This window comes from Podarcis bocagei (assembly GCF_964188305.1).
Source record: "Podarcis bocagei genome assembly, chromosome: 15".
NCBI classification, from domain to species: domain Eukaryota; kingdom Metazoa; phylum Chordata; class Lepidosauria; order Squamata; family Lacertidae; genus Podarcis; species Podarcis bocagei.
The window spans coordinates 43,227,184-43,254,703 of NC_138141.1; the positions used below are offsets into that span (position 1 = coordinate 43,227,184).

The window sequence follows — 27,520 nt, forward strand, 5'->3', positions numbered from 1 at the left end:
ACATGCAGTGGATTGTATCCAACCATTTTTTACTTGGGAGTAGACCCACCAAAGTTAATGGACCCAAGTTAGTCGCGCCCATTATTTCCAACTGCACCTACTCTTCGCGTTTTGTCTTTGTCCTGGGCTTCTGCATACCTTGTTCCCGAGAGCCAAGCAGCTGTAATCAAACTCCCATCTAAGGTCTGCTATCTATAAAAAAGGCAAATATCTACCGTATTTTTCGCCCTATAGGACGCACCGTCCCATAAGGCGCACCTAGTTTTTTTGGGGGGGAAATAAAGGGGGGAAAAATATTTTTTCCCCCCCAGGCGCGGGGCTGGGGCGGGGGAGGCCCGAGCTTCCCCCGACCCCAGCCCCCAAACAGGCAGCTCTCTGCAAGCCATGGGAGCCCAGCGCTGGCTCCCGCTGCTTGCGGAGAGGTCCGCGAAGCCTGGAGAGCGAGAGGGGTCGGTGCGCACAGACCCCTCTCGCTCTCCAGGCTTCAGCGAAAGCCTGCATTCGCCCCATAGGACGCACACACATTTCCCCTTCATTTTTGGAGGGGAAAAAGTGCATCCTATAGGGCGAAAAATACGGTATATATTTGCTTCCAGCCTTGTTAAATACAGAGAGGAGCTCAGAGTCCTCATCTCCTGTTGGCTGGAGGCCCTCCCTCCCTCCTTGCCATCTGCCCATAGCTGTCAACGTTTCCCTTTTTTCAAGGGAAATTCCCTTATTCCGAATAGGATTCCTCGCAAGAAAAGGGAAAAGTTGACAGCTATGCTGACCTGCCCTGCTTCTGACATTTCACTAAGCCTTGCCCCGATTCTTCTCAGCCATGAGGACTAGCCACTTGCTCCGAATTAGGCTCCGAGTTCCAGCACTCGAGGGCAGTGCCGTCCGGGAGCGCTATTATTCTTGACGGACGGTGGGGCCTGACTCAGAATTAAAAGTCTTATATATATATGTATCCTGTTTCGCTGGCTCTCCCTTGCGTGGAGGAAAGCTTCTCAAATGTCCTGGTCTTGTGACGGTTACTTTGGACATGCCCCAGGTCCTCGGAGCCAGCCTCCTGCGGATCTCTGCTCACGGCAGACCGGCCCAAACAGCCTGCCCCTCCTTCATCTTTTATTGGCTCGGGAGAGACTTTAATCATCACCCTTTAGCCCAAAATCGTGGGGGCATGAGGACAAGGAGGTCCGAGTATCCGGCTTCTGAGTGAAGTCCGTTCTGCAGCTGTTAGACAAGTGCCCTCTTGGATCAGACAAATCCGGCGTGTCTGTTTTTTAAAAAAGGAATCCACCCGGGAGAGAGGGTCCCTTTCTGCTTATGGATCTCGGAGCATCGTCCATCCCTAAGAAGACATCCCTCGAGGATTCAGCCGCTGAGCCACAGGCTTCCGCCCCAAGTTGCTGCAGGGAATTATGCCGATTTATTCCTTCCAACTTCTGGCAAGAAACAAAGAAAATTTTGGTGCTGGCAGGGCCGCTGGTAAGACCCCAAAGCCGTGGTTAATATGCCAGTTCTCTGCGCTGGCATGACGACTTCCTTTCCCACTTTGAAGTTGATATCTGCCAGCTTTTGTCTCCACTCTGTTCAACCTGGGATAGCTGAGTCAGTAGAGCGTGAGACTCTTAATCTTGGGGTTGTGGGTTCGAGCCTCTCATGGTCCCTTCTAACTCTACAGTTCTGTGATTCTATGGAGCTTGCTGCTCACGGTTAAATTGCTGAGAGCTAAGTCATGGTAAGGCCCGGGGGCCGAATCCGGCCCATTCGCCTTCTAAATCCGGCCCGCGGATGGTCCGGGAATCAGCGTGTTTTTACGAGAGTAGAATGTGTGCTTTTATTTAAAACGCATCTCTGAGTTATTTGTGGGGCATAGGAATTTGTTCGCTCCCCCCCAAAAAATATAGTCCGGCCCCCCACAAGGTCTGAGGGATAGTGGACCGGCCCCCTGCTGAAAAAGTTTGCTGAGCCCTGAGCTAAGTTGATGGAGATGAACTCTGCTGCATAGCTCCCATCTAAAGTCTGATTTCAAGACCTTAGATCTGAGCTATCTCGCTGCTCTGGTTTCCAAATGTAGGCCTGTTTGGCTGCCAAGCTAGAGGTGCTCATATTAAAGGGTGGGCAGTGGGATTTTAAACGCCGCTAAATTCACAACAATGTCATTCCATTTTCCACGATCCGCACCATAAATTCTTCCCAGCACAATATGACAGTTTCTAGGGTTATATGTCTCCAAATTTCCTTTAATTCTTTTCCCCCAACAGACACTCATCCAGTTACTTGTATTTATGATCCATGTCGTCAGCACAATATTCTGTGGCCACCTTGGCAAGGTTGAGCTGGCTTCTGTCACCCTTGCCATTGCGGTGAGTGTTTTTAAATGTGTGTGTGTGTGTCTGTGCGTATGTGTTTTAAAATGTCCCTGGACCTCTGCAGAGTGTCCTCGTTGCATCTCTGAATGAGTCAATGTCCAATCCAGAACGGTGACTCATTCAGAGCCAGACAAGGGAGCAGAAGACTCTTCTAGAGAGGGTCATTGCTGGCCTTTCACACACTTTGGCTGGATTAGTAAAGCATGCCTTGAATTTGGGAAAGGGCTGTAGCTCAATAGTAGAGCACCTGCTCTGCATGCAGAAGGACCCGGGTTCAATCTCCAGCATCTCCTGGACAGCTGCTGTGAGTCAGTGTTGACAGTATTGAGCTCGATGGGCATCAATCGATGGCCTGACTCAGTACAGGGTAGTTTCCTATGCTCCTGTTTCAATCATCCATTAGTTTGCATTAGAATGACGAGGAATTCTGTCTCATTCTTATAGGATGAGTTCTAGCTCAGTGGTAGAATGTCTGGTTTGAGTGCAGAAGGTCCCAGATTCAGAGCCCAGGCGTGTCTGGGAAACGCCCCCTGCCTGAAGCCCTGCAGAGCTGCTGCCGGTCAGTGTAGACAAGCAAGCCAGGCGAATGGTCTGATTCAGCATAGGGCAGCTTCCCATGTTCCTATTTTATTTGGAGTTTTTGGGTTTAGAAAACAGGTGGCTCAGCTGTAAGAAGCATGAAAAACCCCAAGAAGAGTTTGGCAGCCGAAAAGTTTAAGGGGTGGTTGTGTCTTCCCTGTGAGGAAAGGCTGCAGCCTTTGGGACTTAGCAGTTTAGAGAAAAGGCGAGCGAGAGGAGAACAGGGTAGAAGTTTGTAGAATTATTTGTGGCACAGAGAAAAGTTTTTCTCTCTCATAACGCTGGAACTTGACACATGCAATGATGCTGAATGTGTGAAGATTCAGGAGAGATGAAAGGAAGGACTTTGTCACGCAGCCCACAGTTAAACTACGGAACACACGAGGCAGTGATGTCCATCCACTTGGATAATAATAATAATAATAATAATAATAATAATAATAATAATAATGTAGCCTTTTTAGCCTCGGGTGAGAAGAGCTTTGCATCCGGGAAAGGGAAATGGGAGTCAACAGACACTCAAGGAATAGTTTCAGAGAAAAAGCTTTATTCTGCCATCCGGGGTGGCAGAAGGCACCTGCGTGATAAATTCACAAAGTAAGTACAAGTTCACAGCCATTTGCACAGAGCATATATTCCCCTCCAGTTCCCTCCCCTTTCTCCTCCTCCTCAGGAGTCCTGCCCCATGTTGAGTTTCCTGAGCATGAACAGAAAGCTCCTGTCTTGGGATTCTTGGCACCCTTCCCAGGAAAGGGGGGGGGTGAGAAGCCAAGGGGTTTCAGAGTGTCCAAGATATGTTTCTTTTCTCTTGCTCTATTGGCACAGTTCCCGGAAAGAAAGTTGCAATCTGGTTAGCAAGGCCAGCTAGCCTGAGAAGCGAAAAGGCATTGTTCTTCTCAGCTCAGCTTTTGTTACAGCAGAGCAAGAATAGCAAGATGCTTAGCTAAATGCTTTTTAGCCATAGAGAAAATAATTTGAAAAGTGCAATTTGAAAAGTGCTTGAGGCTTTGAGGCCTGGTTGGGGGGGGTGACTTCAGGCCTAGGTGGGGTCACCTGTCCTCACCTCCTTCAATAATAATAATAATTTACTATTTATACCCCGCCCATCTGGCTGAGTTTCCCCAGCCACTCTGGGATGGCTTTAAAGAGGATTAGACAAATTCATGGAGGAAGAGATGAGGTGGAGCGGCTGACAGAGTGGTGTAGAGCTAACAACTCGCTCATAAATACAAGGAAGACAAAGGAGCTTGTGGTGGACTTTAGGAGACAGAAGAGCAACGTCCAGCCACTTTTGATTGATGGGGTCTGTGTGGAGAGGGTAACAACGTTCAGATTTTTGGGCACTGAATTACAAGAGGATCTGTCCTGGAGTGTCAACACAAGGGGGCTTGTGAAGAAGGCGCAGCAGAGACTGTACTTTTTGAGAATACTAAGGAAAAACCATCTTCCGCAGAAACTGCTGCTTGCCTTCTATCACTGTGCCATTGAGAGCATGCTCACTTATGGCTTATGTGTGTGGTACGGAAGCTGTACTGCCCAGGACAGGATGGAGTTGTGCAGGGTTGTTAAGGCAGCAGAGAGCATTGTTGGCTGCCCACTCTCCACCTTAGAGCAGATTTATGCCACAAGGTGCCATAGGAAGGCACTGGACATAGTAAAAGATCCATCACATCCTGGTCACTGTCTCTTCGAGCTCCTGCCGTCGGGACGGAGATACAGGACGATGAAGACAAGAACAAGCCGTCTTAAGAACAGCTTCTTCTCCAGAGCCCTGAATGGGAAGCCCGGACTTTGAAAGTCATCTAATCTCCCTTGCTGTATTATATTGTATTGTTTAATTAGTGTTTTTATGGAGCAGTCAAGTAATTTCGTTGTCCCCGATGGGAGCAATGAGAATAAAGATATTATTATTATTATTATTATTATTATTATTATTATTATTATTATTATTAAGAGAGGGCTATGGGTGGCAGTGATGCTTCTAGATTCCAGTCGCTCTTGGGCTCGGATCCTGATGGCAGGTTTCCCATAGGCATCTTGTTGGCCCCTGTGAGAACAGGATCCTGGACTAGAGGGGACATGGGCTTGATCCAGCAGCCTCTCCTTATGTTCTTAATAGTCAATAGTGGGTTTGATGAACAAATAATTTATCCTGCTTGAAGGCAGACAGCCAATAATAATAATAATAATAATAATAATAATAATAATAATAATAAATTTATACCCCGCCCATCTGGCTGGGTTTCCCCAGCCATTCTCTGTGGCTTCCAGCAAAGTATTAAAATACAGTGGTCTGTTAAACAGTAAAAGCTTCCCTAAACAGGGCTGCCTCCAGATGTCTTCTAAATGTCAGGTAGTTGTTCTTCTCTTTGACATCTGGTGGGAGGGCGTTCCACAGGGCAGGTGCCACCACCAAGAAGGCCCTCTACCTGGTTCCTTGTAACTTGGCTTCTCTCAGTGAAGACTCCAGACCATAAGATTGTGCCATTCTTTCCAGCATTCAACATTATAACCCCTTGATTTGTCTGTCCGTTAATTTCTCCCTCTCTGATGGTCCCTAGGTTATAAATGTAACAGGCATCTCTGTTGGATTTGGGTTGTCTTCAGCTTGCGATACGTTAATATCACAGGTGAGTAATGGCTGGCTGCCGCTGCGTGTTCGAATTCTGGTGTATGAAACGTAGTCTGAGACAAGGCCAGCGTCAAGGTGTGTCTTGCTTGAACATTTTGAAAGTCTGGTTGCTGGGAGGGAATCAGAACTGGGTAAGACCAGCAGGCAAAGGACGCTCTGAAGATGGGACTAGTTTCAGTTTTGTGTGTAGTTTAGTAGCCGCAAACAGCTAAGTAAAATTTGTTCCTGCAATATACTCAGAGTCAAGAGTGGATTTCATGCTCTTTATTGAGCTCATAGTGGTGAGGAGGAATGAATGTCCCCTCAAAGTATCTGCTTTATATACATTATTTACACAATGGGCTGCACGTGATTGGCTAATTCCGGAATTCTCCAGTAGGCCAATCAGGTTGTGGATTCACTTCCATCTGGAGCCGGATTGGGTGGCCCCTGCAGACCAATCATACTGCTGCATTTTGGATCCTATTGTTCTAGGACCAATCAGACTGCTGCATTCTGAATCCTATTGGTCTAGGACCAATCAGACTGCTGCATTCTGAATCCTATTCTTCTAGGACCAATCAGACTGCTGCATTTTGGATCCTGTTCAACTCAGTACATAACAGTTCCTTATAATCCAGACTCTGTAGATGATTTGTAAGCTTGCAAAATGCTACAAGAAACTGTAGCCCTTCAGAAGTTGTTGGACTACAACTCCCATAATCCCCCTGACTGTTGGCCTTGCTGGGACTGACTCTGGGATAACCAGCCTCATATAACCCACATACTTAAATCTAATCAATGCGTGAAGGGGTTAAGACCATAGAGTAAGCTGTCTTGCTAGGCTTAACTAGGTTGCTCCCCTTCACCTTAGGAGGAACTAGGTAATCAAGCCTTTGTTCCCTCCCCAGTCTAGCTCAGAAGCTCAGCATGTGAAGAGGCTACGCTGCAGCAATAGCTTAGCTGCATACTGTAGCTCTCACAGCCATTCTTGAGTTTCTATACCGATAATTTAGGAACTTTCAACACTGTAACAAAGCCAAGTTTTACTGCCTGTGCATTTTCCCTCTGAATGCTGTATGGAAAAGCACATGAATTTGACAATTGGAGCGTTTGTAAGTAAAACATTTTAAAGTTACCAAACCTGTGGTCTTTTTCTATGCTAGGGGAAAAATTGAAAATCACAATGGCATATGTTAAAGGTCGAACAGCCTTTATTTCAATGCTTTAAGAGTACTTGCCCCAAACCTGGATCTTGGCATCCAGGGAATTATCCTTTTATATCTATTTTTTCCCCGGTGCACCAACACTGATGTGAGTCAGAATCTAGTAATATCTGGAGGGCCACAGGCTCCCCTCCTCTCCTCACCTAGAGAAACAATGCCTTCTCTTTCTAGAACATCCCAGAGCAGTTAAATATTGTGAATAAAACAGTGAAATATTGTGAGTTACCTTTGTGTCCAAAGGCTGGAGAGTTTCAATTATGCTTTTTTTTTTAACCTTCACCCACACGCCCTTCCCCAGACGTATGGAGGGAAGAATATGAAGAGGGTGGGCACCATCCTGCAACGGGGGATCCTCATTCTGCTTCTCTGCTGCTTCCCCTGCTGGGCCGTCTTCGTCAACACAGAGCAGCTCCTTTTACTCATCCGACAGGACCCAGATGTCTCCAGGTGGGGAGAAAGAAAAGGGAAGGAGTCCACCCAGCAGTTTATTGGACTTGAGGCTGATCATCGTGCATGCGATTCCCCCCTTTCCCATGTCCACACACAATACCCCATATTTCCAAAGGTGGCTGGTGCCCACTGGGGCTGGTAGGGCAGAAGACAGGGAGCCGAACAGCAGGTGGCGCCAAAACCAATGATAGGAAGAGACAAAGTCACTGAAAGGCAGAGCCAACTAATTATTGCTTTGCCACCATCTTGCTCTATGCTGAGTTATACAAGGGCGAAACTGAAGCCACAATTGCACCATACGTTCAAAGCACCACAATACCACTTTAAATGGTGGTGGTGGTTGTTATTAAATTCACTTCTAATTTATCTTGCTACAGGCAACTCAAAGCGACTTACAGAAACGAACAAGCACATCCACAAGTTGAAACCAGGAAGAAAAAGAAATACTTTAAAACATGCCACCCACTTTGAAAGGCCCTAGATCAGGCATGGCCAAACTTGGCCCTCCAGCTGTTTGGGGACTACAACTCCCATCATCCCTAGCTAGAAGCACCAGTGGTCAGGGATGATGGGAATTGTAGTCCCAAAACAACCGGAGACCCAAGTTTGGGGAAACTCTACCCTAGATCATTAAAAGGCAAAGGTCTGGTTAAAAAAGGAATGTTTTTGACTGGTGCTTGAAGCTATACAGCGATGGTGACCGGTGAGCCTCCCCCAAAGGATCATGGGAGCTGTAGTACATTAAGGATGCTGAGAGCTACTAGGAGACCCCATTTCCCCCTCACAGAGCTACAATTCCCAGAGTTCCCTGGGAAGAAGGATTGATTGTTTAAGCCACCCTGGGAACTGTAGTTCTGAGGAGGAAACCGGCGTCTCCTAGCAACTCCCAGCACCCATAAGAAACTACAGCTCCCAGAGTTCTTTGGGGGAAGGCCTGGTTCTTTAAAGTGGTGTCGCAGGGCTTTAAACGTGCCCTGAGATTAAAGAGGGGGGTGCTGGCCGCCAGCGCCACCTGCTAGACTGGTAGTAAGAAAGATGGCAGCTGGGAACAGGCCCCTTTGGAGAGCCATTTGGGGCCACCCTCAGCAGCTCTTTCTGTTCTGGGGGGCCCAAGCCAGCAACCTCTCCCTCCCTTCTTAACACAAGGGATTGTGGGACTCCTGCTACTTTTGGAGAGACAGGGCAGGAGGCTTTGGAATAGGATTAAACCACTTCAGCCCTCCCGGGCACAAAGAGTTGGAGCTAGGGTGCCCTTGTCTGCAGTCACAGTGGCCTTGAAGCGAGGGATTCTGGGATAGCTGCTGCATGCAATCATTTTCTTGTTTTTCTGGACAAGGCTTCCCAGGAAAATGCGCCTCTCAGCAATGCCAGAAAAGGAAGGCATTGGCTGGGCACGGGGTGGGGTAGCTTCCAGTGGCGTAGCGTGGGTTGTCAACACCCGGGGCAAGGCAAGTAATTTGCGCCCCCTAACCCGTGGATTTGTGCCCCCTAACCCGTGGATTTGCGCCCCCTAACCCGTAGATTTGCGCCCCCTAACCCTAACCCCCAGATGTTGCGCCTGGTGCGGCCGGCCCCCCCCTGCACCCCCCACGCTACGCCACTGGTAGCTTCTGCGCTGTTACGATGGGATGCCCCCCCAGGGATGTTAATGGAACTTGGGGAACAAATATCAGCTGCAGGATAAATTGCTATTTTTGTTTTGTTTTGTTTTGTTTTCTATTTTGTTTCATTGCTCCAGGCTCACACAGGTTTACGTCATGATCTTCATCCCAGCGCTTCCCGTAAGTCTCCTATTGCATCCTGCTTTCTTTCGTTTTCTCAGTGGGGTCTTTAAGTGGAACGGGCGGCAGTTCAGTGCTGGGAATACCTGCTTTGCTTGCAGAAGGGTCCCCCAGGTTCAGTCCTCTGCAGGTAGGTTTGGAAGCGGCCCCTGCCTTAAACCCTGGAGGGGCACTTCCAGGCCTCTTGTGCCTCTAGAAGATAGCCGCAAGGCAGGCTGTGACCCAACTGGGCAAACTTTCCTCTGCTTCTACGAGGCAGCGAGGTGCTAGATTGGTTGGACTGCCGTCTGCCGAAAGCCCCGTTTGTTTTCCAAAAAGGGGCAACTCTGAGAAAAGGAGGTCTAAAGAAGATGGATGCATCGCTGGGGGAAGAGAGCATTAATTGCGTGGCGATTTCCCGCCTCCCCCAGTGGAAATAAAGACACAGGGCACCATGAATAAGGTTAATGGGCTAAAATTGGCCACAACTTTATTGGTTACAGGTAAGAGGCGTATTGGGGGACGCGGGTGGCGCTGTGGGTAAAAGCCTCAGCGCCTAGGGCTTGCCGATTGAAAGGTCGGTGGTTCGAATCCCCGCGGCGGGGTGCGCTCCCGTTGCTCGGTCCCAGCGCCTGCCAACCTAGCAGTTCGAAAGCACCCCCGGGTGCAAGTAGATAAATAGGGACCGCTTACTAGCGGGAAGGTAAACAGCGTTTCCGTGTGCGGCTCTGGCTCGCCAGAGCAGCGATGTCACGCTGGCCACGTGACCCGGAAGTGTCTCTGGACAGCGCTGGCCCCCGGCCTCTTGAGTGAGATGGGCACACAACCCTAGAGTCTGTCAAGACTGGCCCGTACGGGCAGGGGTACCTTTACCTTTAAGAGGCGTATTGGCTTAGGCATTGGTCCTATCCACTATCCGGCTTCAGCCTGATTGCTTGAAGACCGGGAAGGGTTAACACCAGCAGGGGGAGCCCTGCTGATGCACATCAACATGGTACTCCCCTGGGGTCACCGCTCGGGGGCGCGCTTTAGGCCCTGGCCTCCATAGGCTTCGGACGAGGCCACGGCCCCTGGAATCCTTTAACAGACTACCCTTCAATATTTGGGGGAGGTGATGGCACTCCTCCCCCCCAACACAACTAAATAACAATACCCCTACCAATGCCTAACCGCCAAGACCAAAGAAGTTGTGACGATTTGCTACGAGGTAGGCGGTAAACCAAATGGCTGGTGCCATAGGAAAAAATTCCTACCAGGCCCCTTAATGGCGACCAACCAAGGTCCATAGCAAGGTCAGAAGGAAAACTGAAAAAGAAAAGGAGTGGGCGGGTGGGAAACACGATCAGCTGCGCCGGTCAAAGAGGGGATCCAGGGGCCGCGCTCGCCTTAAATGCGGCAAGCCACACACCCCGAGCCAGCCGATTGGCTCGATGGTGCGACCTGAGGATTCCCCCGATCGCGCTGGGCTGGAAACCAGCCCCCGCGCTCGTGTTGGGGGCATGAAGCCCGCAAAACCACCTCCTCTGGATGTCGGAAGTGGCTTTTGCTCACACACACCCCTGCTTTGGATCACAGGTTGTATTCATGCCTCCTTGCTCCACAGGCGACGTTTATTTACCAGATCCAGATGAGGTACCTGCAGAATCAGGTAAGATGCTCTTTCTCTTGTTGGGGAAATAAAGGCAAAAACGGCAGCTGAGCAGGCAGAAGGTTTCAATCCCCAGCATCTCCTGGGAGGCCTGGGAATATCTCCGCCCCGACTGCAGCCCTTGAGGAGCCACTGCTGCCAGTCAGTGCAGGCAATACTGAGCAAGATAGGCTGACTCAGTTTAAGGGGTGCAGTCCCCCGGACCCTCCCAAGTGTCCCTGTTTTCCAACTGCCTCGGTCCAGTAGACGGTCCAGTAGAAGGAGCGTCTCCACCCCCATCGTTCTTCCCGGACACTGAGGTCCAGCACTGAGGGCCTTCTGGTGGTTCCCTCACTGCGAGAAGCCAAGTTACAGGGAACCAGGCAGAGGGCCTTCTTGGTGGTGGCACCCGCCTTGTGGAATGCCCTCCCACCAGATGTCAAAGAGAAGAACAACTACCAGGCTTTTAGAAGACATCTGAAGGCAGCCCTGTTTAGGGAAGCTTTTAATGTTTAACATACCACTGTATTTTAATACTTCGTTGGAAACCGCCCAGAGTGGCTGAGGAAACCCAGCCAGATGGGCAAGGTATAAATAATTTTTTATTATTACTGTTATTATTATTATTGTTATTTTATTATTAGGGAAAGGTTGGTAGCTCAGTGGCAGAGCACCTGGTTCATCTCGTTGCTAAAATAATATCTTGTTTCAGAGGATCATCTGGCCTGAGGTTCTGTGCGGCATTGCTGGAAACATCGTCAACCTGATTGCAAATTATGTCTTCCTCTACCAGCTTCACATGGGGGTTAGGTAAATGAGCAACGGGTGGCAGGACCTACCTGCATTTTGAACACACCGCCTGCCCACCTTTTTCTTTCTTTCGTCGGTGGAACGCTAGGAATGTGTTGCAAAATCCCTTGTTTGTCTATATCAAGTCAAGGGCTTTGGGTGGGGACGTTCTTGGACGATCAAGGTCTCTGCAAGGTTGTTGTTTTAACAGCAAGCCCAGATCTACAACCAGAAAGAACCTCTCTTTAAAAGACAGTTGGGGGGGCAGTCTTACTTGCTCCTTCCCTGCCTCCATCATGTCTGTGGAAGTAACAATTTTTCCTCCTTGTCTCTGTTTCCTGCGTTTAACCACATTTTAAAATGCATTTCCCTTTCAATTTTCCTGGTTAGCTTTTTAAAAATTTGAAGGAGGTATACCATATTTTTCCATGTATAAGATGAGTTTTTTTGCTAAAAAAAATCCAGTAAAAAAATTGCGGATTGTCTTATACCCGGGTGGTTAAAAGAAACACGACTCACCAATAGCGTTGAAAGCTGCAGGGCGGCCTCCCCAAAAAAACCCAGCACAACAATTTTCGGCAATCCGCTCCAAAAAAGCTCAACAAAGTTGTTCAGTTTGATGTTTAAAATATTGATTTTTTAAGGGTTCAAAAAAAGAGAGGTTTCCTTATACTGTACATGGGGGCATGGAAAAATACGGCAATTATATCACTTTCAATAGACCCATTGTGATCTTCGGTCCTTCATTGAAGTGTGTTCTGCTTTTGTTCATTCCCTCAGTTATTGTGATTTTTGGGAATGGACCCAAACGGTGCGATGGGGTTGGCGCTTCCTGCCTGCACAAAGAAAGTCGGGGTGACCTCCCAAGGCCTGATTCTGGGGGTTGCCAACCTTTGTAGGCATGTGGGGACATTTGGGTGTCTGTGTGAACGCTGTGGAAGGCTTTCTCCTCTATTACTTCTCTTCCCTCCTTCCCCAGATCAACACACACACACACACACACACACACACACACACACACATGCCACCGAAAGAGAGGATTTGGGTCTAACTCAAATCCACCCAAATTCACCTGAGCCTTGAAAAGCACCACAGAGCATCACAAACTTTTTATTTATAACAACCAGTTAGACAAATTAAGGATCTATAGAACTTTGTAACATGCAGAGAATAGCATTTATAGAGAAATCAGGATTGGAACTGAGGGACGTCGGGGGCGGGGGAATTAAGGATGATATGTTTTAAGATAATATGCTTTGTTTAAATTTATAATAAAAATTTAATTAAAAAAAGAAAAGCACCACAGAGCAGAAAGAGGGCAAGAGCGTCACTCTCTCAACTTCCTCCCTCACCTCTACGCATTTTTCAAACGAGGGGGGAAAGTCACTCCCTTTCCCTACTTCATGGCCAGGGGAGCAGTATGTGGGCGGGCTCAGAGGGTTTGTGGGTGCCAAGGAAGGACCCGAAAAATCGGTCTCTAGCCCCCCACCTCATACGTTGCCAACCGTTTTACAACGCTCTACCATGTAATGTTTCCAACGTGTCCCTCGCTTATTTGTTAATCCCCCCTCTTTCCTCATTCCAGGGGCTCTGCCTGGGCCAACACCATCGCACAATATTCGCAAGCCATTGCTCTCTTCCTGTACATCAAATGGAAAAAGCTTCACGCTGAAACCTGGGGAGGTAACCTGCTTGTTTCCCAACGCCCCCGTCTCTTCCGAGTTTCCTTTCCCAGTTTCATGTTGGAAGTGCGACCGCAGGGATCATTCAGTTTGTAACTCAAGGGTTAATTCTGTTAAAGGCAGCTAGCTCAGAGGGAGGGGGAGGTGTTGCTTAGCAACCATGCGGAGGGGCATGATCCCTGCTCTGATTGGAGGTGTAGATTTGAGGGCATTTTCTCCCCTCTGTTTGGTTGAATGTCTCTCTGCTGTATACAAGACCTGCTTTAAAAAGACAAAACCTCTATATAATTTATATGCTGCTTTTGTCCAGTTTCCTCAGTGAAGCGTTATCAGGCCTTTTCTCTTGGGACTCTGTTATTTAACTGACTTTGCCAGCTTTACATACATAACAAATGTTGCCTCATCAGAAAATAGAATTGAAATCTGCCCTGTTTTTTTCTCCCTTTCTTCCCTGCACTCTCCAAATCCAAGGATGGTCCACCGAATGCCTCCAGGAATGGGACGTGTTTATGGCCTTAGCTGTTCCCAGCATGCTCATGACCTGCATTGAATGGTGGACCTTCGAAATCGGAAGTTTTATGATAGGTCAGTGGGAGGGGAGGTGTCATGGGCAGTGGGTGGGGCCAGAAGACCAAGCCAATCACATTGGAGCATGGCAGTTACAATACAATACAATACCCAGATCCAACTATCTGCAAGGCTAGGCTGGTGACATAATTGCACAGGCACCGGTTGCAGCTCAGGAACTGAGGCAGAGACAACAACCAGTGCCCTGTTAATTTTTTATTCCTTTACACACACACACACACACACACACACACACACACACACACACACAGTATTTATTTATATAATCTGCGGCTCAAAATGTGAAATGTAGAACTTGGCTAACGTTTTATATAATGAATTTTACCATGCAAATAGTAAATAATACTTACCACCTCCTAACAGAAAAAGTAATACATACAGTGGAACCTCAGTTTTCAAGTGTCTTGGAAGCCGAACATTTCGGTTTTCGAACGCTGAAAATCCTGCATCGCTTCTGTTTTTGAAAGTGCCTCGGAAGTCGAATGTTTCGGAAGTCGAATGGTCTTCGAGAACGGTTTACGTTAGACAACTGAGGTGCCACTGTACCAAGTACAGATTCTGAAAAATAAAAAATGACACCAACCTTACAAACATTTAAAGCTATGGAACTACAGTGGACCCTTGAGTTACGTACCGCTCTGGATACGTAACTTTCGGGTTGCGAACGCGGCAAGCCTGGAAGTGGCGTCTCCAGTTATGGACATTTCAGGTTAAGTATGGACCCCTGGAACGAATTTAATTCATATCCGGAGGGTTCACTGTATTAGATTGACAAATACTGTACTTTTCCATGTATAAGACTAGGTTTTTTTCTTGAGAAATCATGCTAGAAAATGGGGGTCGTCTTATACATGGGTAGTGAATAGGGTGGACGTTTGATTATTGGTTGCTGCTGCGGCTGTTCGTGGCTATTGTGCGTGTTATTGGTTGCCGTGTCAATGGGTGGTGTTGATTGGCTGATGCTGCAGCAATTGGGATGGAGATCGGCAGCTTCTGCCGACGATGGGACAGAAGCTCACTCACACGTGTGGGTGAGTGATTTTCGGCAATCCCCCCCTAAAAAAACTCAACAACCCTGGGGGTGTCTTATGTATGGGGGCGTCTTATAGACCAGTGTTCCCCAACCTTGGGGCTCCAGCTGTTTTTGGACTGCAATTCCCATCATCCTTGACCACTGGTCTTGCTAGCGAGGGATGATGGGAGTTGTAGTCCAAAATCAGCTGGAGGCCCAAGGTTGGGGAACACTGTTATAGATGGAAAAGTACAGTAAGTATCACCTCACATATCTTACAGCCTGTATACAGCATTAAACTATTTCCAAACAACAAGAGAGCAAGAAAATAAAATTATGGCTAATACTTTTTACTTTTTGAACTCCCTGCTCCCTGGTTATAAAGGGGTTTGTCTCAGTAGCAGCTCACATTCTTGGGGACACTCCTGAGAGCTGGAGAGAGATGCCTGAAGGGCCGCAATGTTTTGAATGTTTCAGTGCTTTGAATGTGGACATGTCTAAAGCCCAGCACAGTCCTCTGTCAATGATTCCCACGTCCTGCCTTCCCTCCTCCCTCAATTCCCCCCCACCCAGGTCTCCTCGGTGTCCTAGAACTGTCGTGCCAATCCATCATTTACGAAGTGGCCACGATCGCCTACATGGTAAGACTTTCTCCTGTGCTGCATCACGTACAAATTATTATAGTGTTACATTTTGGGGTGGGTGGGGCAAGTCTGGATGATGCCTTTGGGTCGCTGTGATCCTGTACCCCAGTGCAGGTTAGGTCTGAGCAGAAGAGGACCCTGAACTGGTCAGACAAGTTCCTCTGTAAGATAATGGCCAGTGAAGTGCCTTCATCAGCATCTCAAAAGAGTGAGCTGTGTTGCCATAGAGAGAACATGGGGGAGCCTTTTCCCCATCTCACCTGGCTTGACACCTAGTCATCCTAAGAAGGGAGAACAATAGGTTCAGTGGCAGGTGAATACTTTTTTGTTCCAGCAAACTTTGGGGAAGGATGGATGTCATTTTATTGCAATTACTTTGTATAGTTTTAATAGCTTTTATATATGTATAGTATAAGGATGTGGATGGCACTGTGGTCTAAACCACAGAGCCTCTTGGGCTTGCCGATCAGAAGGTCGGCAGTTCGAATCCCTGTGACGGGGTGAGCTCCCGTTGCTTGATCCCTGCTCCTGCCAACCTAGCAGTTCAAAAGCAAGCCCAAAAGTGCAAGTAGATAAATAGGTACCACTCCAGCGGGAAGGTAAACGGCGTTTCTGTGCACTGCTCTGATTCACCGGAAGCAGCTTAGTCATGCTGGCCGCATGACCCGGAAGCTATCTGTGGACAAACGCCGGCTCCCTCAGCCAGTAAAGCAAGATGAGCGCACAAACCCAGAGTCGTCTGCGACTGGACCTAATGGTCAGGGGTACCTTTACCTTATAGATGTATATAGTTTTAATTCTATCAGTGTTTAATTGCTTTTTAATGATTCCCCCCCCCTTTGTTTTTAGTGGTTCTTGTTTCTATCTGTAAGCTGCCTTGAGTCCCTGTGGGGGTATAGATATATAATTAGAATAATAATGAAGATGGGCCGAGTGGGACTGTGTGTGTGTTTGAGAGTTTCGGCTGATGGTGGAAAGAGGAGAGACAGAGGCTTGTCTTGCTCTGTGCTGAACCCAGAGCTATAACATGATTTGCTGGGGTGTTCATGCTGTGAGCCCCTGCATCTGATGCCAAGGTTGTCTAGACGTGTAAACAAAACCATATATCTCCACTGACCTTCACTCTCTCGCTGCTCAGAGATCAGGGTTGTGCTGTATATCATATATTCTATATATACCGTATTTTTCGCTCTATAGGATGCACTTTTTCCCCTCCAAAAATGAAGGGGAAATGTGTGTGCGTCCTATGGGGTGAATGCAGGGGGGGGGGAGGCAGGCAGGAAAAACCCCCAAAAGCCGCACACAAGCTCCGCGCGGCTCTTGCGGGCTTTTCCTCAGGAGGGAGAAGGGACTGACACGGCCAGTCAGTCCCTTCTCCCTCCTCATAGAAAAGCCCACAGGAGCTGCGTGCTCCTTAAAGGGTACGCGGCTCCTGTGGGCTTTTGCGGTAGGTGGGGGTATTGCCTTAGCCGCGCGCAGCCTCTCCCTGCCGGGGAAGTTGCGCGGGGCTAAAGAAGCCATAGTCCCGTTCAGCCTCCCCTGGCTGGAGAGCTTGGCAGAAGCCAAGACAGCGAGCGGGATACGTCTCGCTCGCTGTCTTGGCTTCTTTGCTCTTTGGGGCTGGGGAGGGGGAAGAACCCGTGCGTCCCCGGCAGCCCCAAGAAGCTTGCGGAGCAGCGGGAAGGCTGTGCGCCTTTCCGCTGCCCCCCGACCTTTTCTTTGGGGTGGCGGTGGGCTTCACCCCGCCAGCCCCAAAGAGCAGGTCAAAAGGAACCCGAAGCCTGGAGAGCGAGAGGGGTTGATAGGCACCGACCCCTCTCGCTCTCCAGGCTTCCAAGGTAGCCACCTGAAGGCAACTGAACACACCTTGAACGGCACCTTGTTTTAGAGGGGGAGAACAAGGGGAAAAAATTCTCCCCCTCTCTGCGCAGCGCCTCCTGCCGCTTCGCTGAAGGGGCGCTGCGCAGAGAGGGGGAGAATTTCCCCCCCTTGTTCTCCCCCCCTAAAACAAGGTGCGTCCTATGGTTGGGTGCGTCCTATAGAGCGAAAAATACGGTATATGGGTGGGGCAAAAGTTTCAGAAACTGCCCATTACATAAGTAACCCATGATATTATTTAGGATGTATGAGTATGTTTTGAAGAATGGCAGTTCGAGATATTTTGGGGCGGTGGTGGTTTCTCAAGGGCGAGATGCTTCCAGTGAACATACACACACAATCTATGATCCCGAAAGCTTTGGTTAAGGTGTCAAAAGCAACGCTGTCCTTTCCAGATTCCGTTTGGGATCAGTGCATCTGTTAGCGTCCTGGTGGGCAACGCCTTAGGGGCTGGGAACTTTGAGGAAGCCCGGAAATCCTTTGTGGTCTCCATTTTGTGCACAGGTACGTGGAATTTCACAGCAAGCTCTTCTCGTTTCATAGAACTGCAGAGTTGGAAGGGATCCCAGCAGCGGTCATCTAGTCCAACCCCCCGCAATGGAGCACAGTTATTTCATCTTATACCATGTCCCCCTTGGCAGCCATTTTGTGACTGGCTCCCACATTGCTTTCTCGACATTCAAAATGGCCCCCCAAACGGTTGCCAACCCGTTTTAACCCTTCTTGGGACAAAGAAGGCAAAAGCCATAACCTCTCCCCTCAAGGCATTGCAGGACAGCTGGGCGCCAACCATGGGGTTAAACATTAACCCTTTTTGAGAGCAGCAGTTACAGTGATTGCCACCTTTCTTCTATTTGCACTCTCTGGCTTGTGTCTGATGCTAGTCCTACCTAGAGTAGACCCATTCAAAATAGTGGGTATGACCAACTTGGGTGTCTGTTAATTTCAGTGGGTAAAACTTAAACTTATAAACTCTCTTTGATCTTCTCCAGTGTTTTTTTTCCTGCTGATGGGCACCCTGACAGCATCCACAAAGGACGTCCTAGCTTATATATTTACCAGCGATGAGTAAGTCACAAACCATGTTTTTTAGGCTGACAATAATACTTAGCATCAACGTGGTGCTAAGTCCACACCTTGCATTTAAAAGTGCTACGATGTCACTGTAAACAGTCATGGCTTCCCCCAAAAAATCCTGGGAACTGTAGTTTGTTGAGGGTGGTTAGGAGACCCCTTATTCCCCTCACGGAACTACAATTCCCCAGGTTCCCTGGGAAGAGGGACTGAATGCTAAACCACTCTGGGAATTATAGCCCAATGAGGGGAATAGGGGTCTCCTAACAACTCTCAAGGCCTCATCCGCAATATATATTTAAAGCAGTTCCATGCCACCTTCAATAGTCGCAGTCTTGGTATGCGTACGCAACTCGCCTGGCGTCTTCTGAGCGATGCCAATTTTTCTTCTGTGAAATGGGTATATTTGCAACAGTTCTGTGTGATTTCCAAAGGTGTTCCTGGCTCAAAAAAGGTTAGGAACCCATGAAACAAGAGATAAAACACCGAGGGCATGCGGCCCTCGGAAGGGGATGCGGCCCTCGAGGTGGAAGAGGTTTCTTTACCCCGGACATCCCAACGACCCTGTGAAGAAGGCCGCTGTTATTTACCTCACGCTGCAGCGGGAGTGTGTGCTTGTCTGGGATAAGCTGAGCAGTTCAAGAGTAGGAAACTGGGACTCCATTAAATTGAGGTTACCAGATTTTTTTCATTGAATCTTGGGACACTCTATATAAATGAATGAATGAATGTTTTTTTTAAAAAGAGGAAAAAATAGTTATTTTAAAAAATAAAGAAGTAATATCTTCTGTGGTCCCCTCTGTTGCACGGCCTTCCTCTGGGTCCTGGCCTTTCTTGGAGCACTAACCGTGCTTTCCCCTTCGCTCCCTCCCTCTCCCTCCTTGCACTGCGATCCCCTACAGGCTTACTCAGGAGTAAGCATTAGCAGAAACCCCCTCTTCCTGCTGCTGCCCTGCAGTCTGGGCCGCCCAAGCACCACCCGGAGACCGAGCCGGAGTTGCAGTGGCGCACCGAGCTCAACGACCCCGCGCAGCTCTCGCCCAGCGGCGGCACCCAGCACCGCACCTTCAGCCGCTACACCAAGTCCCCATATGCAATGCAGGAATCTGTTGTCCAGTGTGGGACTCGAATCCGCTACCCTGAGATTAAGAGTCTCATGTTCTACTTACTGAGGTATCCCTTTCTGTTTTCTGTTTCTCTGCAAATAGGGAGGTAGTTGAACTCGTGGCAAAGGTCATTCCCGTCTACGTCGCTTTCCACCTTTTTGAAGCCCTTTGCGTGAGTATAATCACCTTTAAGGGAAATAGGGTGGGGGATGGTCTCTCATCTTGTTTAATAATAATAATAATAATAATAATAATAATTTATACTTTATAATTTATATTTATACTCCGCCCTCCCCGGCCAAAACCGGGCTCAGAGCGGCTAACATCAAACGTATAACACATTAACATAAAATCAGGCAATCAATTAAAATACATCCTAAAATCAGATCAGGAAGTTGAATTGAGGTTGGGTTGGGTTTTTTTTTAATGCTTTGCACAATGCACAACCTACTCGTTGTTCTCATGCCTTCTTAAGGAGAGGTCTAGTCCAGTCCCAACAAAAGAAGAATGGATACTAAAAACTTACGAAATATGCAGAAATGGCGAAACATACTGGAAAAATAAGAAATCAAGATAAACTTTTTTTATAAACAAATGGAAATGGTTTATTGAATATTTACAAACAATTTGTAAACTGATAAGAACATTGACAGGATTATTGTAATAACCTGCAGTTTCATAAAAATATATATTTAGATGAATAAATGATCAAATTAAGTTAATTTGGATATGCAGAAAATATTAAAAATAAATTTCAGGAACTGCAGAAAGAGGGGGAAGGAAGTCAAGTTTTTAAATGTTAAAATGACAGGTAAAATTTTTGAAATGAATCAGGGCTTGGCTCTGGAAAGTCACGAATAATAAGAGAGCAGGAGAAAAGAGTTTTAAAGCTCTCTGCCTTGCTTTTTGGCCTTCTTGGCACACTGGCTCCATGGGGACAGTTTTTGTTATATGCTTTTTGCTGTATTTTGTATTTCGTTAAAGGAAACAATGGATATAGATGGTAGAATAAAAAGAGAATTCCCCGGGTACCTAGATATCTGGGTTTGGGGCAAGTACACTTTGGTGAGAAAACCCCAGCATAGATATAAAACCACAAAGCATGCAGCAAAGTGTGGAAATATAGGCTTCCAAAGTCCCCCCACTTCCCTTCACATAGAAAGAGACCACATGGTCGGTAAGTTAAAATGCTTTACTTACCAACTTTTCCAAAGTCAGATTCATGTGCTTTTCCATACAGCAGCAAGAAAACACAGGCAGTATAGTTGTTACACTGTTCCTGAATTATTTGTATGGAAACTCAAAGATGGCTCGCTAAAGCCATGCGGTCTAAGCTTGGAGCAGCCAGCTTAGACCTCCTTACTGGTCAGGTGGAAGGGAAAGACCAAAGAGTTTGGTCACCCTTCCTCCCAAGGGGCGGGTATTGTAACCCAGCTAAGCCCAACAGGACAGCTTACTCTCTGGTCTTAACCCCCTCCATGCATTTAGAGTGGTTCTGTGAGGCTGGATGAAGGCGGGTGGTGCTGTGGGTTAAACCACAGAGCCTAGGACTTGCCGATTAGAAGGTCAGTGGTTCGAATCCCCGCGACGGGGTGAGCTCCCGTTGCTCGCTCCCTGATCCTGCCAACCTAGCAGTTCAAAAGCACGTCAAAGTGCAAGTAGATAAATAGGTACCACTCCGGCGGGAAGGTAAACGGCGTTTCTGTGCGCTGCTCTGGTTCGCCAGAAGCGGCTTAGTCATGCTGGCCACATGACCATTTTTATTATTTTATTATTTTATTTTATTAGTATTATTATGACCCAGTAGCTGTACACCGGCTCCCTCGGCCAATAAAGCGAGAAGAGTGCTGCAACCCCAGAGTCATCTGTGACTGGACCTAATGGTCAGGGGTCCCTTTACCATTTTATGAGGCTGGATATATCCCACACCTTTTTGTGCGTACCACCCCAGAAGGTAACCCGCGTGTGAGACGCAATCATATTGTAACCCCTTCTTCCCCTCTTCGCAGTGTACCACCAGCGGGGTCCTGCGTGGCACTGGGAAACAGAAGCTTGGCGCCATCTTCAACGCTGTTGGGTACTATGCCGTGGGATTGCCGGTGGCCATTGTGCTGGTTTTCGTGGCCAAAATGGGACTCATAGGTACTGCCTTAATACCAAGTTTGCTCATTGGTCCATCTGGCCCAGTATTGCCCACACTGATTGGCTGTGGCTTTCTGGCGCTTCAGGAAGGAGTTCCTATTCTTCCACCTGGAGGTGCCAGCGGGAATCGAACCTGGGACCTTCTGCATTCAGGCCAGACGCTCTGCCCATGACATATAACCCCCATTGACCCTTCTGTGTGGTCTCTCTCCTCCTTTTCCCTCAGGCCTCTGGCTGGGCATGTTGATATGTGCCCTTATCCCTTGCATATGCTCTATAACCTACATTGGCCAGATGAACTGGAAGCAGGCGGCTGAGGAGGTAGGGATAATAATAATAATAATAATAATAATAATAATAATAATAATAATAATAATAATAATAATAATAAATTATTTATTTATACCCCGTCCATCTGGCTGAGTTTCCCCAGCCACTCTGGGCAGCTTCCAATGAAATGTTAAGAACAATACAGCATCAAATATTAAAAACGTCCCTAAACAGGGCTGCCTTCACATGTCTTTTAAAGATAGCTACTTATTTCCTTGACATCTGGTGGGAGGGCGTTCCACAGGGCAGGCGCCACCACCGAGAAGGCCCTCTGTCTGGTTCCCTGTAACCTCACTTCTCGCAGGGAGGGAACTGCCAGAAGGCCCTCGGAGCTGGATCTCAGTGTCCGGCTGAACGATGGGGGTGGAGACACTCCTTCAGGGATACAGGACCGAGGCCGTTTAGGGCTTTAAAGGTCAGCACCAACACTTAGAGTTGTGCTTGGAAACATACTGGGAGCCAATGCAGATTTGCTTAAAGGGTGGGTTGTTTTTCTTTTCTTTGGGGGCCGCATTCACTGTGTCGGGGGCCGTGTGTTGGCAGCGAGCGGCGCCACAGGCAAAAGTGTTACGGATTAACTGATCTGGAGCGAAGACCACTCTGCTTCCATTTTCCCTGTAATAATTTCCCAGCTGGATTGGGGCAAAGGGAGCCCATCTAGCCTAGTCAGCCCACAAGCCGGGCCCAAGCACAGCAGCGAAGCTCTCCCCACTCACGACCCCATGTTGGGCGAAAGTTTCCTGCACTGCGGGGGGTTGGACTAGATGACCCCCAGGTCCCCTCCCAACTCTTCAGTTCTCACGATTCCACGATCCGTGGCCACCTTGGCTCGTAGCTGCCGACGGACCCCTCTGTGGATTCGTCAAATGCTCTTTTGAAGCCACTCAGATCAGAACCACCAGGTGAAAAAGGAACAAATGTGTAGGAAGAACGGGGCGGCGTTGGGGGCCGCATAAAATGATGTCAGGGGCCATATGAGGCCCACCTAGACAGCAGGAGATATGTTGGAGTAGGAAACAATAAGATGGCCAAGGAGAGTTAATTTTCTATTGTTTCTTTATCCTGTTTTTATCATGTGAGTCATTCCAGTGTAAAACTGGGAAATTATTGCAAGCGCCGAACATAGAAGCTGCCTTACCTTGATCCAGCCCCTTGGTCCATCCAGCTCAGTATTATGGACACTGGCTGGCAGCTGCTCTCCAGAGTTTGTGGCAGGGAGTCCCACCCCCCCACAGCCCAACCTGGAGATGCTGCCAGGGACTGAACCTGGCACATTCTGCATGCCAAGCAGGGGCTCCAGGCACTGAGCTGCAACCCGTCTCCCTGCAAAGAGGTCCAAGATACCTTAAAAAAACCCAGAAACCTTAACAAAAAACCCCCAGATCCCTGGCTGCACAAAGTGCTTCCTTAACAAACTGTCTGGATCCTCCCTCCAGGCTCAGCACCGTGCAGGATTGACCCAGAGGCTGCCCCCGGAGGGTGTGAACTCGGCTCCCGTCCCAAGCAAGATGGCTCCTTCTTCCGGTATGGAACATGGGTTTGTTTTTTGCTTGTTTGATCCTCAAAGGAGGTCCAGCGTCTGTCGCCATCAGAAGTGTGGCCGCTTTTCGACTGCAAGGCATAGAAACAGGGGAACCGGCGGCCCTCCTTCAAAGCCCAAGGGTAGCGTCGAATTAACACCAACCCCAAAGATGCAAAGCGAGGGGGCTATGCCGTTGGGCTGCTGACTTAGTTGGTTTATAAAACATGGGGAAAGTCATGTCCCCCTGCCCCCACAAACTTATTTTAGCCACCCGCTGCGCTGTGGCACAAAGGAGTCAGTGCCAGGGCTGGATTAGGTTAGATGAGGCCCTAAGCTACTGAAGGTAATGGGGCCCTTCATATATCCAGTTGTCCTTTGTTAACAACAAATCACTGCTGTTTTTGTTGTTGAATATATAAGGTAAAGGTGAAGGAACCCCTGACCATTAGGTCCAGTCGTGACCGACTCTGGGGTTGCGGCACTCATCTCGCTTTATTGGCCAAGGGAGCCGGCGTACAGCTTCCAGGTCATGTGGCCAGCATGACTAAGCCGCTTCTGGCGAACCAGAGCAGTGCACGGAAACGCCATTTACCTTTCTGCCGGAGTGGTACCTATTTATCTACTTGCACTTTGATGTGCTTTTGAACTGCTAGGTTGGCAGGAGCAGGGACTGAGCAACGGGAGCTCACCCCGTCGTGGGGATTTGAACTGCTGACCTTCTGATCAGCAAGTCCTAGGCTCTGTGGTTTAACCCACAGTGCCAACTGCATCCCTTATTCACCTGCCTTGTAGTCAGGACTTTTCCTACAGTGCCTTGTAGTCACTTGTAGTGTTGAATATATGCTATATGGTAATTTATGGACCTAACAGGTATCTAAAGTCATTTGCACATAACAAAAGGCTAGCAGGCGGAGCCCATTATTTATATCATAGGAGCCTACACAACACAAAGCACTGTTGCTGTATGTAGGTTTTATTTTATTTGTTTTTTATCTTATATTTTGGAAACGTACATCCAGGTTTTTTTTCCTTTAAATTTTTTGGGGGCCCCCAAGAGAGTGGGGTCCTAAGCTATAGCCTGTTTAGCTTATACGTAAATCCGGCACTGGACTCAGTGTGGCTGGTTGTTTTGTCCAACGTGGGGCTCGAACCCTGAGACTGAAGAGTCTCACGCTCTAGCGACTGAGGCGCAATGCTTCAGAAACCATGAGCAGAAATGGTTTCTGAAGGTGAATCGTGGCTGGAACCTTGTATGCCGCCATGAAGAAAAGGTAGGATATTTGACCGCATGCTGCCCCCCTTGACAGCGAGCAAAGTCCAAGCGAGGGCAGAGTGAGGAAAATGGATGGCAGAGGCCTCCAGCGTTCTGTTCTCACAGCAGCTAACCAGATGCCAAGCTGACAGTTGTGTCTCTCTCCCTCTCCGCCTGCTGCAGGCCAGACGGACGCTCAGAACGGAGCCGTCCTCCTTAGTTTCTCCAAGACCGACGGGCCAACTTACCAGCTGCAGCTGCAGGATGAGACGGTGACAGGCCTCTCCACTGTGGGAAAAGTCCTGACTACAAGGCAACTGATCATCCAGAGGGGACTGGCCGTTGCAGCTGCCGTCATCATCCTGGCCATCGGCGTCACGATTCGGTTCTTCACCGTTAAAGATTAGGGATATATTCACACGCACACACACCTCATTTTGGTTGGTCCAGGAAGGAGACAGAGGGAAGGGGTCCTGTTTGACTTAGAAGCAAGAAACTGGACCCCAGAATAGCTGGGCGCAGGGCTGTGTTTTGATGTCATCAGCGAGTGCAGGCCGGACTTGAACCCAGGACTTGGTGGCGCAAGAAACCCAGGTCTGGCTCAGAGAGGGATAGCCACACTGCTGCCTGCCAGATGTCACTGTGCTACACTCCCATCATCCCTTGCAGTTGGGGGCCATTTTGGCTGGGGCTGATGGAGTCCAACCATTGCCTACCTCTGGCAGGGCAGAAACCATGCTGTGGAGAGGAAGGGCCGCCTCTCGCTATGTTCTGCTCAAGAGTTGACCAAAACTGAAATGAATGGGCCTCCGTCAGCTGTGCCCATTAATGTCAATGGGTCTACTCTGAGTAGGATGCAACCATGAAACGATAACATCAATAAAGCACTCAAGGCCCAGAGGTCAAATCAGGAAAAACTCTTAATCATTAAAAAGCTTCAACCCACTCTCGAGTTTAATCATGTTATATTTGCAGCTTGCGTAAGTTACAAGGATACACCCACATTTCTTAAACATACAGAGAGATAAATATATCCATCTTCCCATATAAAATATTTTGATAATAATTCTAAACTCACGTCAGTTCTTTCATTCTCTGCATCTAAAATACTTTATGTAAGAAGTGTTTATTTTGAAGGGAAAAGAATGAAAGAAAGAGAAATCCTTGGAAAAGGTCAGTTGGAAACAAATCTATAGATCGCTCTGGTTGAATTTAATCCACCTTCCAGCACAGAAATGGGATGAGTCAGTTGTAGTGAATCAGACCAGCCTCCACTGGTGCCTTCCAGAGGGTTGGGACTACAAGTCCCATCGGCCTCAGCCAACCTGATGGATTTTGTAGTCCAAAAACATATTGGAAGATGCCAGGTTGCGGAGAGGCTGTATTAAAACACCCATCTCGGAAACCTCTCTTTTAAAAAACAAAACCCTTTCTCTTCTCCTCCCTCTTTGTAGTGAACTCTGGGAACTGTAGCACTGGGAGGGGAACTTGGAATCTCCTAACAAGTCCCAGCACCCTTATCCAACTACAGCTCCCATAATTTATTTATTTTTTGGGCGGGGGGAGCCATGACTGTTGAAAAGGGCATCATGCGAGGTGCAAATGGGGTTGACATCTGGAAGACCACAGGTTCCCCACCTCTGGGCGTCGAGGAGTGCGGCCTGAAATCGGTCACACAAACACACCCGAAGGCCGCTTCGCGGGGCTCGTGTCACTTTGCAAGCCAAATCAGACTGGGCAGCTGGCCTGCAGCCCGTCTGGATTTTGCAGGACTCCCAGCTCCAGATCAGCCCCAGGCAGCCTGGTCAGGGATGCTGGGAGCTGGGGGTCCGGCAAAATCCAGAGGTTCTCCACCTCCACCAGATACAAGAAGGTATTTGGCACAGAGTCAGGTGGGAAACCAGCCTGCTCTCTCGCACAGCGCCCTTTCATTTTGCAGCAGGACAACTGCCAGGCAATACCCTAACCCTCTCTGTAATCCTAAGGAGGCACAGAAATCAGTCACTGTTTCTGCGTGGACAACTCTGGGACAGAAGCGGTTTAAGGGTCCCAATTTTCACCAGGAAATTTCCTCTTCTGAAGGGGAGTAAAGGCGGATGAGGACTAGCCTCATTATATGGGCAAGTAGGCCTTCTGGAATATACACCCCGTGCCCCATTATTATTTAATTTGTTTAATTATTTAATTTGGGACCAGCACCCCATTTATCGAAGGCTTTCATCTGTTTATTTACTGTACAATTGCACTCCTTCCCAAAACCACAACCCCATTCTGATTTCAGCCTCCTTTTGGAGCATTTCACGTTCCTCGTTTCTGATTATTGATTATTATTTCAAAGACAACCTAAGCCAAAGAGGCGAGACAGGGACTGATGTATCAGCCCATCTGGCACAGAGCAAGGCCACTTCTTTCTTTTTAAAAAACCTCAGACATATTTTTTTGTGTGTGAAGAGTCCTTCAAGAACAGCAGCGAGAATATTGACAGCGCTTTTCGGTTTCGCTGCCTAAAACGCCCTCGTTTACAGCGGGAGGCTGTAGTCGCAGACTGTCGCTCAGATCCTCCTCCTGACTTTTTAGTGTGTTTAATGATTAAAAAGAAATGGCAAAATTCCTTAGAGAAGTGTGCTTTAGCAACCAGCCCCTTTAACCCGGTGAGAACAGCTTGTATAACACGACTTGTTCCGTCAATGGTGTCGGTGAACCCTGGACTCAGAAAAACGCGACCTGGAAGAAAGAGAGAGAATTGAACGCCATTAGCTCTTTGAATCTACAGTGTGTTTTCCTTCATTCGTGCGTGGTTTTTTAAAGGGAAAAAACCCCAGAAATTTGAAGCTATGCATGGAAGAATGTCCAATGCTGCCTTAAACTGAGGCACGCCGTTGACTCAT

General features: G+C 48.3%; 2 protein-coding genes across 5 annotated transcripts in view; one reads left to right on the plus strand and one right to left on the minus strand.

Annotated features, from left to right (window-relative positions):
• Positions 1-636: 636 nt before the first annotated feature.
• On the plus strand, positions 637-25,577 carry LOC308574348 (multidrug and toxin extrusion protein 1-like). 2 transcript variants are annotated; one of them, XM_081172073.1, is made up of 17 exons: positions 637-1,473; positions 2,253-2,354; positions 5,501-5,569; positions 7,075-7,223; positions 8,965-9,007; positions 10,590-10,634; positions 11,326-11,423; positions 12,988-13,085; positions 13,556-13,669; positions 15,258-15,325; positions 17,602-17,710; positions 18,199-18,274; positions 19,489-19,558; positions 21,396-21,528; positions 21,755-21,849; positions 23,295-23,382; positions 24,816-25,577. In XM_081172073.1, exons 1-17 carry the CDS (start codon positions 1,312-1,314, stop codon positions 25,037-25,039), a joined length of 1,743 nt encoding a protein of 580 aa, XP_081028199.1. In that variant the 5' UTR covers positions 637-1,311; the 3' UTR covers positions 25,040-25,577. The 2 variants fall into 2 exon arrangements, with proteins under 2 accessions (XP_081028199.1, XP_081028198.1); XM_081172072.1 differs by lacking the exon at positions 10,590-10,634 and having other exon boundaries at positions 1,278-1,473.
• The window catches only part of ALDH3A2 (aldehyde dehydrogenase 3 family member A2), a 39,490-nt gene continuing 37,538 nt past the window's right edge, over positions 25,569-27,520 (minus strand). For all 3 annotated transcript variants that reach the window (XM_081172137.1, XM_081172136.1, XM_081172138.1), the window contains one exon: positions 25,569-27,356. Coding sequence is in view for 1 of the 3 variants with exons in the window: in XM_081172138.1 (XP_081028264.1) it covers positions 27,342-27,356 (15 nt within the window). In the remaining 2 variants the exon portion in view is untranslated. The remainder of the gene's footprint in view (positions 27,357-27,520) is intronic.

Bases quoted from the DNA above. Each gene is read 5' to 3' on its own strand.
- LOC308574348 (XM_081172073.1), top strand. From the start codon at position 1,312: ATGGATCTCGGAGCATCGTCCATCCCTAAGAAGACATCCCTCGAGGAT. The intron at 2,355-5,500 runs GTGAGTGTTTTT...GATGGTCCCTAG, and splicing joins CTGTCACCCTTGCCATTGCG to GTTATAAATGTAACAGGCAT. The intron at 7,224-8,964 runs GTGGGGAGAAAG...TCATTGCTCCAG, and splicing joins CAGGACCCAGATGTCTCCAG to GCTCACACAGGTTTACGTCA.